We start from the raw sequence: 15,311 nt of genomic DNA, 5'->3' as shown, positions 1-15,311 counted from the left end.
GAAATAGTAGCCGCTGTTGGGGCTAAACTAGTCCAATCACGCTCTCTTTTTGCCTGACTGGAGAAATAAAAAACACTGGATGGCTTGTTTGTTCAAGACATTAATATTGTTCTAAAAAACCTACAATTCAGAGCAGATAGAAATGCTTAATGGGTGTTAACAGTAACATTAGAATGACGTTATTTTAAGACTTAAAAGTCAAGTATTCAAGAGTTAACAACTGAACATTGCTATGAAACGGGGGCTGCCAAATTAGTGTGCTAGCTTGGGAACATTGGCAGACAGCTATAAATGGAAACCCAATTTAAGATGCTAAAGCATATCTAATGCAAAATGCAAAGGTTGCAGAATAGTAAAAAAAAAACATGTCTTATTATAACCAAGGCTTAACCACATTACATTAGCATGTTCACAAAGAAAAAGTAACAGGACAACAATAAAACAGCCTATACAAAAAAAAAAAAACGAGAATCTTTCTGATACTTCCAGCAAAACATAAAACTCTCCAAAACAAAGTAGTAAAACGCATATTAAATAGTTAGAGTTAAAAAACTGAGTGTCAGAGGGGAGGGCTATCATTGTGAACCTGACCTTGGATCAGCAGGAAGACAAAAAGACAATGCTTGTGAGTAACCTCAACATTTAAGAGCTGACAGCACAGACACAAAGCCATTGAAACCTGATCTCGGAAAAAGAGAGGGGCCCCGGGCCTCTAAAGGCGGCACTAGGTGACGTCATGGCCAAGGCTCTGAGGCTGGATCCAGTTACAGCCGCTTTTGGGTCATACAAGGGGGGCCACGGTTGTTAGGGGTGAAAGGCAGTGAGAGAGTGTCATGGGGTTCACAGCTGAGGGGTTGTGATGCTGAATGAGTTACTGGTGGTAGGTGGGCAGAAAGGAAAAAAAGAGAGAATGTCCTGATGAGAGACTTTCACTCTCTGTTTTTCGCCAACAACTGGCCCTTAATCCTCCTAATTGTAACTCTTAACCAAATTTCTGACTGAATCACACTGTAAACTGCATTCAAAGTACCTTAAGGTTCATTTAAATTCCAGTCACAAGTTGCAATGGGAGAATGGAAATGTAATCCAATTGGTTGTGGCTGTCTTAGGGCGTTTTCACACCTACCTTGTTTGGTCCGGATTTTCTGACTTTTCAGTTTGGTCCGAATCAAAATTGCAGGTGTGAAACCTCCCCCGTACCACGGTCCGGACCAAACAGACGAAATTTGGTCCGACGAAAAGAGGTAGTCTCGGTCCGGATCAAACTGAACAAAGGTTCGGTTCGTTTCTAGTGTGAAAGCATTTTCTGTATGGTTCGGACTTTCAGACCATTTACAGGAAGTTCCTGTTTATGTTTAAATATTATAACGTTATTTTTAAATTCAATCTAGGCTACATTGATTATGAAAAGTGAAAATATGCGCAATATGTCAGTAGACAGAAAGTCAGAAATAATTTTGAACGAAATTTTGTATGATTTTGCTTAGAAAGCATTTCTTTAATGGGAATTTCGTTTTGTATAAATTGTATCTTAATTTTAATCAACGTTTAATCAGATAGTTGCCTGGATTTAATAAATAAGAAGCAAATAGTCTATATAGCAGACAATAATCGCAGGAGCGATCACATGCTTTACACATGAACTGGAGCGGGTCTCAAATAAACCCAAACTCAGCAGGCTACTTGCCTCACAAACATGAGAAATATGTGTTTATAAAGCTTGAAATGTCCACTTTTAAACCTAACGAATAAAAAAATAGTCAAGCAATGCGCACTGTTCAATAGTGGCAACTAGAGCCCGACCGATAAAGGATTTTTAAGGCCGATACCGATACAAATATTTGGTCACTTAAAAATCCGATATTCCGATATATCAGCCGATATATATAAAAAATAAAATAACAGAAACGCGTAAAAAAACACAAACAGATTTCCCTTATACATCAGTTATTTGTAGTTATTCATGATCCCTCAGCCTCTCTAAAATAATATGATAATGCAGTTTAAAAATAAACTTGTTTGTTTTATTGTTACAACAGAACAGAGGAACATAAAATATATTAAAGTTCTGATAAATAAAATGTATAAAAATACAAACTTAAGATATGAAACTTAAAGTCGTTTGGACGAAAACACAATAGGCTAACAAAAACAAAAAATCAAAGTTACCAGTATTAATAGATGTGGTAAGCTTTATAAATATAACTTTTAGCAAGACTGGAAAAAAAAATATTCAGTTAAGTTCTAGAAGTTCTGATAAATAACAACAACAGCAAAACATAAACTATATACAGTATAAATATGAGCCACCTTATAATTACAATGTCAACTTGCTTATCCCTTTACATGCACTTTTAATTCTATCCATCAAGCTACCACAAACCATTTTCAATCATCATTTGCTGCCTGCCTTCTAAAATCTACTAACGTTACTGACGATGACTCGTGTAATCCATTATTTGACTCGTTAATGCGGCGTCTGAACGAAGTCACGCACTTTCGTTCACTCTTCACGAGCCTAACTTACGATTTACAATGCAGAGACTGGAACTACAAATATACTAGTTATAAATACAGTAATCATTACTTTATTTAGGCAGAATAAGTTTGTTGTGTTTTTCAAGGCGCATTAATGTTAGCGGTCTCCCACTGATAGCCATGGCATTAGCTAGCGTTGTGGTTAGCGTCTATGATAAGTTATAATTTAGAAATATGTATACTTTTTCAAAATAACGGGCAGGGGAGAGATGATACGTCTCATGATGTCAAACTGTCAGACTATTAAAGAAATACATTTTATTCAGTCACATTGTCCGAGGTAAAATAAGTCAGTCAACTGTAACCTAGCGTAATTACCAGCTCTCTTGGCTTACATGTAACAGCAAAACTGGACTTGGCAGTTACAAATTGTGTCATGTTATTTGAGTTAAGAGAACTGATGGGGATGTTCTTTTAACTGTTATTCAATTCAAGCAATGTATGTCTCGTTGCCAACTTACATGCATTTCGCGGATGATCTGTGTTGTGAATGCAGCGCTCAGAGCGCTGAAGCTCAGCATGACTCTGCTGGATCAGCTGGTGGTGTTGCCAGCCGGCACGTTGTAGAGCGCCCTCTGGTGGACAAACTATGAAACGCCAACACTCAATGTGTTTGAGAGGTGTTTCGTCCGTTTTTTTTATTTTTAAAAAAAATTCATTTATCGGCCATCATAAATGCCGATACCGATAGTTTGGAAAAAGCCTAATATCGGCCGATAATATCGGCCCGCCGATATATCGGTCGGGCTCTAGTGGCAACCACGATATGCGTCCGTTCATTCAACTTGTCAAAGACGCTGATGTCAGACGCACGTCCGTTTACAAACCAATCAATGTCCAGATGCCGCCCACATAGATGATGACGAGTGGACGCAAGTGCGTCATGTAAAGTTCTTTAGTCCGCTGCAATGTGAAACCAAACCAAAACTAACCGAATATATAAAAAGTATCAAAACATGAACTTCGGTTCGGACCTTGGTGCGGACTTTCAGGTGTGAAAACGCCCTTAGTCACCTCTAAACTTGGAGTAACTGGTTATTCTAACCAGTATGCATAATAATTCTATCAAGGCATTAGGCAAACAATATGGGGCCGAATCTCTTCTGTTTAGTCAATAAATCCGTCTCCGGCGTGATGACTCTGATCGTTCGAATATTCCTATTTAATAATTGTTTAATCGATATGTCATCCTCAATAAACTCGTCTCCGGCGTGATGACTCTGATCGTTCGAATATTCCTATTTAATAATTGTTTAATCGATATGTCATCCTCAATAAACTCGTCTCCGGCCTGACGGCCCCGATCTTCCGAATATTCCTATTTAATAATTGTTTAATCGATATGTCATCCTCAATAAACCCATCTCTGGCGTGATGACTCAGATCTTTCGAATATTGCACTTTAATAATTGTTTAATCACTACAGCATCCTCAATAAACCCGTCTCTGGCGTGTTGTCTCCAATCTTTTAATTATTCCGATCTAATATGACCCCTGTCCTGTAAAGTTGCAAGAATAATAATCATACACTGTTTGTTAATTGGCCAGAGGAGAACTGGCAACCTGACTGAGCCTGGTTTCTCCCAAGGTTTATTTTTCTCCATTATCCTGATGGGGTTTTGGTTTCCTTGCCACTGTCGCCTTTGGCTTGGCTTGCTCAGTTAGGGACACTACATTTTTCAACTAAATATCCAAATAAAACTAATTAGTAAACTAAATTAACCATATAAACTAAATTACTGATCTAATTACTAATCTAATGCCCACATTGTTACTGTATGATAATTTAAATGAGCTAGATGACATCATTTTCTCCGGAGTGGCTGTACAGCCGAATAAAATTCTGTTGCATTATTTTCCTGTTTAACACTGTGAAGCTGCTTTGAAACAATCTGCATTGTAAAAAGTGCTATATAAATAAAGTTGACTTAGTCCAAAAGATAATCAAAGATAATCCGTCAAATCCTGTCCAAATACAGACGTAACTTTACATGAATTAAATAAAACAGCAATGAATGAGTGCATGTTGGAAATAAAATCGCTGAATTTAATTCTCTCCCTGTTGTCTATGCTCATCATTAATCTAGTGAAGTCGCGTTCATTGTGCCATTCACTCACCGGGTTGGTGCTCAGATGCTCCAGCATGGCCACAGCTCTATTCATGTAAAACTCCTTAAATTATACAGTATTAACTTCTACTATATAACCTTTATTTTGATTAAAAAAAAAAAAAACATAAATAGCTACAGCTCAGTGGAAATTATTATATCTGCGAGAGAAGTTCTGTAAATGCATAGATAGCTCTGTCAGCAGGTATTTAATAGGCCGACAAAAACATAATAATTCTGATAACATGCAAGAAGAAATGGACTCAGTAATTGCAATGACGTGTATTACAGCGAATATTCCAGCACATTCCATTCTCTTCACCTTTTAGCCTAATAAACACACAAACTTTTTAAAACTGTAGTTTAAAACAAATTATTATATTTTTGCTTATATTTATGGGGAGTTAATAGACTCCCTTGTCATTTAATTACGTTCTCCATATGAAAACATTAGATTTTGTAAATTTATTTTGCCTGTTGTTAATATTAATGCTGTTATGAATAAAAATGTGCAACTGGGATTATTAAGCTATGCACTAAAGTAGTTATTTTTTTTAAGTCAGGCAGTTTAGAATGTTTAGTTTTAATTTTTTATAATTATTTTTACATGCTATATTCATTACCTGTTCGTTTACATGTAACGCACATGAGGAGCATGTGTACCGCATGTTCTTTAGCGGATCATTTATAGCCTTTTCTCACAGCAGCTGGAGTAATTAATCCATCATTTTGATGGCGGATTGTAATCCAGAAAGGCCCAAATGACGACATCAGTGAGAACTGGAGATTCACCCGTAGTCAAAAGCAAAAGATTAGACTAGTAGATTAGTAGATTAGACTGGAAATTGAAATCTACAGGTAACGCTAATAAAACACTAAATACATGTAGTCACGCAATGCTAATGCTGTTAACATTAACAATTTGAGAACAAAGTATAACAATAACAATAATTTGCACGGTTTGATGTTGTACGAGCGATCGTTAGATCTAATAACCGTTGGTAGCGCGATTTATTGTAATGTTTTGTTCCCAAAAGTGGCAGACATGTTACTTACTTGTTCAGATTAGATTTTCTGGAAAATTCTTATTTAGGTTATACTCCAAGACTTAGAATCTGTGATTCTGAAGTACAGTATCCACACCGGTGCGGTTTCTGACAGCGAAGCCACACATACTCCTCATAAAATTCATCAGAGGCAAAACTTACGGACTTCAGCTTTAAAAAAAAAAGACACTTTAGTGCACTATATCTATATTATTTTATTTTTTGGAACTCTTTCAGACTTTATTGATGTAGAAGAATTGATTTGTATGCAGGAGGGAGTGAAGTTGTAAAAAAAAGTGTTTGTTCTGTTGTTATAATTATCAAAAACAGAAATAAAACAAATAAATATTGGTTCTGTATATCAGTTATCGGGCACATAAACATGCAAACAATTGGTATCGGTCGATCTCTACTTTTTAAGATGCAAAATAGTAAAATCTTTGCAGTGAAGAGGGGACAGGACATAATACTGGAGAGAGAGAGAAAAGGAATGAGATCAGGTCGCTTGCTGGGCATCACCTGATTGCTCTCAGAGCAATGTGTCAAGAGTATGCGCGCTACTACTGCAAACCTCTATCTAGATGGTATTTACTCAAAGGTCAGAAAGTTTACACTGGGAAAACCCAGCAAATGTTTGCACAATTATATCCACTCAAAAGGCATCATAAAGATTTTCAGAAGCTATATTAAATATCAATAAAGCAAAGCTAATAATTGGTTTAAAAAAAAAAAAACTTGTGTTAAAGGTTAAATAAAGAAACCCATTTGATGAATTCAGTGAGCATTTAAGGACAATTTGCATTGCAGCTGTTGCTTCTGTGTTAATGATTCACTGCTGGTTAAAGTGCAAAGTGAATGTGTACAGGAAACAAAAACACATTCCTCAACAAAAAATTATTTTACTTTTGTTAAAACAGATAGAAAGTCAAGTACTTGTTCTACGAATTAATTAAAACGCAACCACAAACAGAAAAAAAGACAGCTAATAAAATCCGTAACCGGCAGTGAATTTCAGCTGCAGAGTTGTGCGATAGAGAATTGATCAAAGGTATTACTGTGAAGCTGCTCACCATGGGAAGCTCATTCTGCAATCCACATGTCTTTCCTCGGATTCCTCCAAGTAATCCCAAATGTGTGTCTGTGAGAAGTGAAACAACCTGGTTTTCTCTCACACTCTCTTGTTGTCTTAGTCTCAGTCTCACCCTACTCTCTCTCTCTCTCTCACCCTCTCTCTCTCTCTCTCTCTGAACCCACATAAATACGCACACAAACACTGCTTATCTAAAGTGCAAAGGCCCTCGACCAGTGCAGTGGAAAAGCAAAATCCCAGTGGAGTTTAAAATCTGTGCGGGCATTCAAGGCTCCAAAATTAACTGTTTGCCACACTTGCTAATGGTGGGTGAATTGAAAAAAAATACTGGACTTTATTTCTTAACGGCTATGAAACTGTATTATGCATCAAAACAACAGAATTATTTAGCACTTTTTTCCTTTGCATATTCACTTGTATGCATCATATAGCCTAATTTCATTTTATTCATTGCATTCAAAATGCACAGTTTACTTGTTTGTGTTGTAAGTCAATTGTTTTCTCTAATTTGGCTTTTCATTTTGGATCATGGTATGAAGCGTCTTGACCACGTACATTACTATGGAAGCTTGTTTACGCCACGGAATAAAACAATTAAAGATAATTGCAATTTTTTTTTTTCACACAATTGCGAGTTTACATCTTGCAATTCTGACTTTTTTTTCTCAGAATTGATATAAAGTCGCAATTGCGAGTTATAATGTCAGAATTGCAAGATATAATCTCTCAATTACAAGAAATAAAGTCAGAATTGTGAGAAATCGCAATTCTGACTTTATAACACGCAATAGTAATAGACTTATACAATTATAGACTTATAAAGCAATAGCCTTATAAAGTTAAATTCTGAGGTAAAAAAAGCCTTTTTTCTCAGGATTGCGAGTTTATATCTCACAATTCTGACTTTATAACATGCAATTGTGACTTTTTATCACGCAATTCTGACTTTATAACTCGCAATTCGGACTATATAACTTGAGAAAACAAGTGAGAATTGCAAGATAAATAGTCGCAATTACCTTTTTATTTTTTATTCAGTGGAGGAAACAAGCTTCCATGCGTTACAGTTCAAAAGTTTAGGATCAGTATTTTTTTTTTTTTTTTACTTATATTGCAGCCTTGGGGAGCATAAAAGACTACTTTTTAAAAAAAAGAAAACAAAAAACAAACAAACAAGCAACTGAATAAAAACTTACCAACCCCAATTTTTGAACAGTAATGTAAAGTAGGGCTGGGTACTGGTAACAACCTCCAGATACAATACACATTATGATACACGTCACTATCCAATACGTCAAGAAATAATTGATTTTGAAAATTTGCCAGATACACCAGAGAGAGTCTCAGTGAGTCAGTGAGACAAAGCGAATCTGTGGTATCAATCTCTCATGCTGTTCGTGCTTTAGTTTTGTTAAGTGCCTTGTCTTAGTCTCTGTTGGTTTAGACTAGCTGCTTCTTCTTCTTTAACTGAACTGTAGAAAAGATGAATTAAACAATAAATAAAAATATAGATAAGAACTTAAAATTATCTATGCAATATTGTAAGAAATGAAATTGAGATATATCCATATCTGATTGTATCAACACAGCCCTAACTTAGATTCATCAGTGGTACTCGAGACCCCATTTCTGCAGTGGTAAGACGAGCTCATATGGCCAAGTGAAGAATTGGAGCTCCAAACACTCCACAGATCCTCTGAGCGGTTGCCCTACTTTCTATGCTGCAGAGAGAACTCTGTGTGGGTGTTGCACTCGCCCAAGCGGATCACACTGATTCCGCTGTAATACCGAAACCAGTCTGTGATACTAAAAACAACAAGGTGAATGCAAGCAATGGGTCTCCAACCTAATCAATACTTAATGAGGAAAGGGGCGGGGCTTTGATCTGCCAACAACAAATTCAAATAAATGCTCACGAAAAGGTCAACATGCACATTAACACTTTTAAACGACCAGGAAATTAGTTGCAGATGCTGATAAAGTAACAATTTCTTCTTATGTGAAACCAGGAAGGAAAAAGGCATTATTTTATTACATGCCTCCTTCCTGGTTTCTTATGTGGCAGCTTAAGTAAATTCAGCAGATTTTAAAAGGCCTTCCAAAGCAAGTGTGGTTTAAATGACTGTCAAAAATATCGTTTTTACTCTGCTTTGCTATCAATATCAGATGAACTGTCTAACGTGAGCATTATGAAAGTGCTGTGGCTTGCGTTGACTTGAGAGGAGACACACTCTCTGGCATGTGCCAGGCAGCATTACACTAATGGCATGCGTACTGTGAGACAGCAGGTGATAGGGCATTGTTAGTGATCTCTGGGACCAGCTGTGGCCTCCAGCTGTCCTGATGAAGACTGGGGTCAGAGGTCAGCTAGCCTGAGTACCACGCCCACTCTGCTATTTAGTAAAGGTTGCAGGTCAAACTGGGTTAACATACTAAATCTGAAGTGAATAATATGGGAAAAAAGTACAACTGCACACCCATAGTTGATTTTTTCACGCCCACAGTTCGCTGTGCAAAACCGTAAAGGTAAACAAATGTTTTCCTAGACTAAACTAAAAATTATGCGAACCAATGTGAAATATTTAGTAAATCATGAATTAAATTCTGTATAAATGAGTTGGCAATAAATTACAATATTGGCCCATGCATTCCATTACCATAACTGTTACTGTTAATCATTTAACATTTACACTACCATGTAAATTTTTTACAAAATGTATACTTTTTTGCAAGGATGCATGAAAGTGATTAAAAGTGACAGTAAAGACTTTTCAAAAAGACTGTAATAAATTATTATTGACAGGAATAAATTATATTTAAAAATATATTAACATGGAAAGCAGTTACTTAAAATTGTAATATTATTTCACAATAATACTGCTTTTACTGTATACAAATAAATGTAGCTTCTTTCAAAAACATCTTACAATCCTAAACTTTGGTAGTACTGTATATAGTGATGATGTGGCAGGAAATTACTGCATAGCGAGAGGTAGAATAGGATCAGGACACTCGATCCAGTGTCACTCGCATGAACATCACAGCTTGAAGCAAATTTGCTAACCGTGTTCAAGACATTTCCTAGAACTATGTGTGAGAGATTGGAGACCGACAGACAGACAAAAAAGGAAAACTGATATACAGCTCCACAGACCTTCATTTCTAGGAGGTTCTATATTTGGAAAAGTACTGTGGCATCACTTGTCTGAGAACACAACACAGCCACCCCAGTAACGGCCGTGTTCACTGTGTTAACATCATGTCAGTGCTCTTGACATATCACTGTTTGTATTGGAGAGCAGGCTAAATTTGGACCACACCAGAAGCGAAGCTGGACAAGACTAGAGCTCCTCAACACAAGGTTGGACAAACTTTAAAAAGGAAAGACTGCAAGACTATTATTATAAGTACACAAACAACAAAAGCATTTCCTTTTGAACTTTTCAACTCCCTGCTTTTACTCATGCAATGCTTGTACACATGCATTGTCTTTCTCTACTGTTTATGTTCACTGAAGCCTTTTGGATACGTACTAGGGAAGCAACTAACGATTATTTTGATCATCGATTAGTTGGCCGATAATTTTTTCCGATTAATCGGGTAAAAAGCCCTTTTTTCTTTTATTGACTAAACACACTATTCCACACCCAATGCTGTCCTTCAAACAAACGTGTCAGCTGAGTGCTATGAAAACACACATAGTGAATACATCTAACGTAACAAAAATTAACCATGGTTTTACATCAAATAAAACAAACAAAAATAATATTAATAAATAATTGTAGTTTTTCAATGGTAACCACAAATTAACCAGTGTTTTGCTTCAAATCTATAGATTAACTATATGGTATTTGTGTGGTTATACGGTAATGGTAATCAATACGGCAAAAACATGGTTTTACTATCTAATAGATCCATGGTTAATTTTCGTAAGGGTATGTTTGTGTTATTCATTATGTGCAAAAAAAGGTTACCAAGCTAAATTAAAATGATATTAAAAGAAAAAAACAGAAACTTAGTGTTACCAGATAAGAGGAATGTTCAGCAGGAACACGCACACACATGCACACACACCTGTTACTGTCATTTCTTTATCCTGTAGAAACGTCTTACATTTATATTCAAATTACACGCTCACATAAAATAGGTCTACTTGAATTACATGTTGACTTTGTATCAATCAACTTTCCCTTGAGCCTTTGATATATAAAAATTCATCGTGATATACTTTTTGCGGAAAACGTCCTTGTTAGTCAAAGAAAAGCTTTTATAGACACCAGGCCAGGAAAACAAGAGATCTCAGAATATGTCGACCACTGACGTAGTAGGACGCAGAAGCACCGCCTCAAGCCCGCCCACCAACTCATGAAGCTAAACGGGTCGCTACGGAGCAATAAACATGACGGTTCTAGCTCACGTGCGTAAGACATTGTGCATTTGTTCGCTTCATTTCACCACCGAGTCGATTGTAAACAAGATACATGTTGAGACTGGATTTGCAGACATATTGAGATTAAAACACAATGCTGTGGCTTCTATATTGGATCCGGCAGGAACGGTGCAACACACTTATGTGAATAAAACATGTTTTTTATATGTGTTAGTATTGCATTGTTACAGGTCGTTTGATATCTATTGATTACATACCTTAGCACGCGGTCACAGGCTGGAGAATCCTCTATTTGAAGTGTTATTGCTTCATTCATGATCATAATCGGACTTGTAACGTTATGGGCCATGGCTCGGACTTGACTTTTTTAAAAGCCCAACGTCCTCGGGGCTATGTGTTTTTCAGCCTGCCGACGGGCTATCTTAAATAGTGAAATAACATTCCTTTCTTGCACGTTCGCATGTGTGTGTGTACGGTTCGCGGTTATATTCACTGATCGGGCGACAACATTCCAATCAATCGCGGGTGGATGAGAGATGAATCATTGTGTTTGTTTGATAACGGCACTTTGCGAGTCCTTTGAGCGTTTCCCCAGGCGCTTTCAAAACAATTCCCACATGTACTGATCTTATCCAATCCTAGCCGTGGGCGTTTACTTCCAAGTCTTCAGTGCGGCATGCCCATCAAAACCGACCATTTTTCAGAGAGCCTCAAAACCAAATCAGAAAAAAGCCTATTACTTATTCATTATGATGTTTTTGAATGTAAAAACCACGCAAACGTCATAAGTTGACCTCCGACAACAGTATAAAATTTTTTTAAAAGACAGTTCATGACACCTTTAAAGCTAAATTTTGCAGCTAAATGAATATTTTTGCGCTGAATATTAAGGTCTCCCTCTCGATTGTGTTCTGTCTGTTTGCCTCGCATCCGGCACTTGTTCAGTGAAGTTTAACACAGGCTACCGTCAGGACGCGCTTTCATGCAAAATGAAAATACTCGCGTGAATTAGTAACATTTACAGTTGAGGATATAACTACTGTTGTCTATGTAGATCAGTGGATATAACCTGTAAACGTTTTGCGCTAAGGACGCAGAAGCACACACATTTGTCAAAGCGCATGACAGGGTATGTTAAACGCTAATGCATTCAATTGAAGCTTAAAATAAACAAATCTCATATTTTGGGCACTTGGATCACGTACTCTTTCTGCATCAACTCACTCGGATTCCACTCTACTATTTCTAGATGCACATTTTGTCGATAAAAATGCATTATTCAGTGCTGTAATTTGACGCGACTGGTGGAAGCTTATCGTGCACAGAGGGTAGACCCAACTGAACTAATCGATAATGAGAATCGTAATCGATGATTTTCATTGTCGATTATTATCGATTTTATCAATTGGTTGTTGCAGCCCAAATACGTACATTAAAAAATGGTCCCACATGGTTTAAATCTAAACTTGAGCTGTTTCTTATAAATGAGATGATCTAAGTTAATGTTATATTGGATTAAAATTTGCACTTAATGTGGGTTTTATCATGTTTGTGATTGTTTGTGTTCAATTGGTGATGTTTTATCTTTTGATCAGAGATCAGAGGAGTGAGGTTTTACTAGCACAGCAACTACTAGCTGGCCTCTGTTGCATATGCTTACTAGGATACTCGCCAAGACATGCATTTGACATAATTTTGTGTGAATTTGTCTATTCAAGAGCAAGAAGACATGAAAGAGAGCTCAATTTAGTATTTGCACGTTGTCAGAGATGCACGGCTTTCTGTGCACACGATGCAACACTGGGCCGAATCGGGACAGTGACGGTTCCTTCAACTGTCTGGAATGTGTTTCACGCTGAAAGGTGCACTTGCATCCGTTGTGCTAACAGAAAAAAGATAGATTCATGGCTTTTGCAAATCAACCACTTTTTTTTTTCTTCAAATTTATAATATCAAGCACATCCCACAGTAGACACATTACATGATTTGACTGATTTAGATATTAAGTTTGTACATTTAATGAGCGGCAAAAATCGCACTACTTTAAAGGAAAATAACTGAATGAGGCATAATAATCGTTTATCTTAACTATCGATCTGTATGATCCGCACAATACAGAAGCAGCTGTATCGGAATTCTTGTCAGCAAGGTGTAGGTCTATGTTACAATACGTCAACATAATATTTCGTAAACAGCCCTAATAGACTGTGTTAACACCCAATAAGTACTACAATGTTCTGACAAAACAGTGCTCCCAAAATACTTCTGGGAATGGGAACATTTTTTAAAGTGTTGTGCTTTGTTAAACACTAAAGATGAAGACTGGAAACAAATCATCCAGATGACAATCGGTGAAACACTCGTACCTGTTCTGCTCCTCTAGTTTGGCCAACAGCTCCACATCATCTGGGCTGAGCTGGGTCGGGGAGGCTGAGGAGGGCGAGGACAGTGAGGCAGTGGATGAGGCCACAGTGGTGTGCAGCGAAGAGGGAGTGGCCACCTGACTAGCCATCTGACTCACCGTGTGCGACACTGAGTTCTTCACCCATGAAAGAGTTGAACTCAGTTTACCTGCTACCTTGTCTGTCGCCACCTGTGGAAAAATAAAATAAAGATTATTTAAGTAGAAATCTTATACAATAGACATCTTAAAGGCTTGATTTTAACAAACTAACGACATGATATGAAAAGTTTATTTTTATTAACTGTGCTTCTTAATTTGATATAATATATGATTTGACAAATCACAAGAGAATTTCAGGTTTTAGCCTAAAAAAAAAAAGTACAAATATTTAAAATTATAATCATGCTCTTCTAGATAAAGTGTTTAAAGCAACTTCATAGTTTTTAGACACCTGATGCAAACACTGAAGATAATCCATATGATAATGTTTATGCTAAGAATATGTAAGCTACATAAATGGCATTGTTTAGAACAAATATTTAGATATTGAACAATGAGACAAATTAAAAGGGTATATCAGAACATCTGATATTATTACAGAAAGAAAATGAAATCTAGTAAACAATCTCAAGAGTGAATTAGTGAAAAGTTACAGCATGTCCATAACACCAGCAATCTTTTATCTTGTGTAGAGTGCATATTAAATTGGTCCTGGATAAGATAATTGCAGCAAAATTTGTGCAGAATGCATTACTAAAATGTCTTACAAACTGTGAAACTAACTGAGGCCATTTCTGCAATAAGATGTTTTAAGCAGGACTCGAAATTAACGCTTGTCTGGGACAAGTAGATTTTTTGAAGGGGCAAGTGAAAGAGAATTTTACTTGCCCGACCGGACAAGTAGCCTGATAAAACATAATTAACAAAAAATAACTTAGGAATCACCAAAATGCAAGAATGATTCTGCATTCATTAGTGTAAATGGCGATCGATAGTGGATAATAATATATAATGTATAATGAACTGATTGTAACTATAACGTTGCGCTGTTGACGCTCGCACAGCCTCTCGAGGACAAATTGAAACAAATGTGCACCGCTCACACAGAGAAACTCAGTTAACACACTGCTGTAAAAATTTTGAAATGTGGAGTTTATTCATATTTATAACATATGATACAGTTGCGATGTCACATTACCAAGAGTGCTGTTTTCCTGAATATGACAGTTCCTTAAACAATTATTAACATTAAGTCTAGGGCTGCAGCTATCGATTCTTTTTGTAATCGATTAATCTATCACTTAATCGATCGATTAATCGGATACATTTTCCCCCGTGTTTTTAAACAACCAAAACAAATAATGCATAACGAAAATGAAGAGGAAAAGCTCTTTAATTTATTAATATGCACAACAGGTTTCATGCTGTAATCTAGTGCTGACATCAAAGTAAATATCTTTTATGTAGATTTCTACAAATGCAGCATTTACCATTAGGCTACTAACAAATAATATATCATATGTGGTGAGCCTATTTGCTATGGTAACCTAGCAACCTGTGTGTGTGTGTGCGTGAGGCTTCATTGCAGTTTGGTACAGCAGAAATACATACATTCATTTTTAATAGAACGCTGCATTTGGCTTGCATCACTTGCATAGCGGTGCATTTAAGGTGAAGCATCCGTTCGAAAAATCGCGTCACAACATCATGTCCCGGTGTATACAGTGAACGCAAG

The 15,311-nt window shown here is 36.7% G+C and overlaps 1 protein-coding gene across 7 annotated transcripts in view; it reads right to left on the bottom strand.

The window, feature by feature from the left end:
* Nucleotides 1–15,311, bottom strand: part of evi5b (ecotropic viral integration site 5b) — a 76,900-nt gene that overhangs the window by 35,841 nt on the left and 25,748 nt on the right. For 5 of the 7 annotated variants that reach the window (XM_079841459.1, XM_079841457.1, XM_079841458.1 and 2 more), the window contains exon 2: nt 13,539–13,765. In XM_079841459.1, the coding sequence (XP_079697585.1) occupies nt 13,539–13,765 (227 nt within the window). Of the gene's footprint in view, nt 1–6,762; nt 7,005–13,538; nt 13,766–15,311 lie in introns of those variants that run through there. The other 2 variants (XM_079841460.1, XM_079841463.1) reach the window with 1 other exon arrangement.

The sequence above is a fragment of the Gobio gobio genome (genome assembly GCF_949357685.1).
Source record: "Gobio gobio genome assembly, chromosome: 17".
Classification (NCBI taxonomy): Eukaryota; Metazoa; Chordata; class Actinopteri; order Cypriniformes; family Gobionidae; genus Gobio; species Gobio gobio.
Note: the sequence above shows the minus strand (reverse complement) of the source record. Positions and strands in the feature narration are given on the sequence as shown.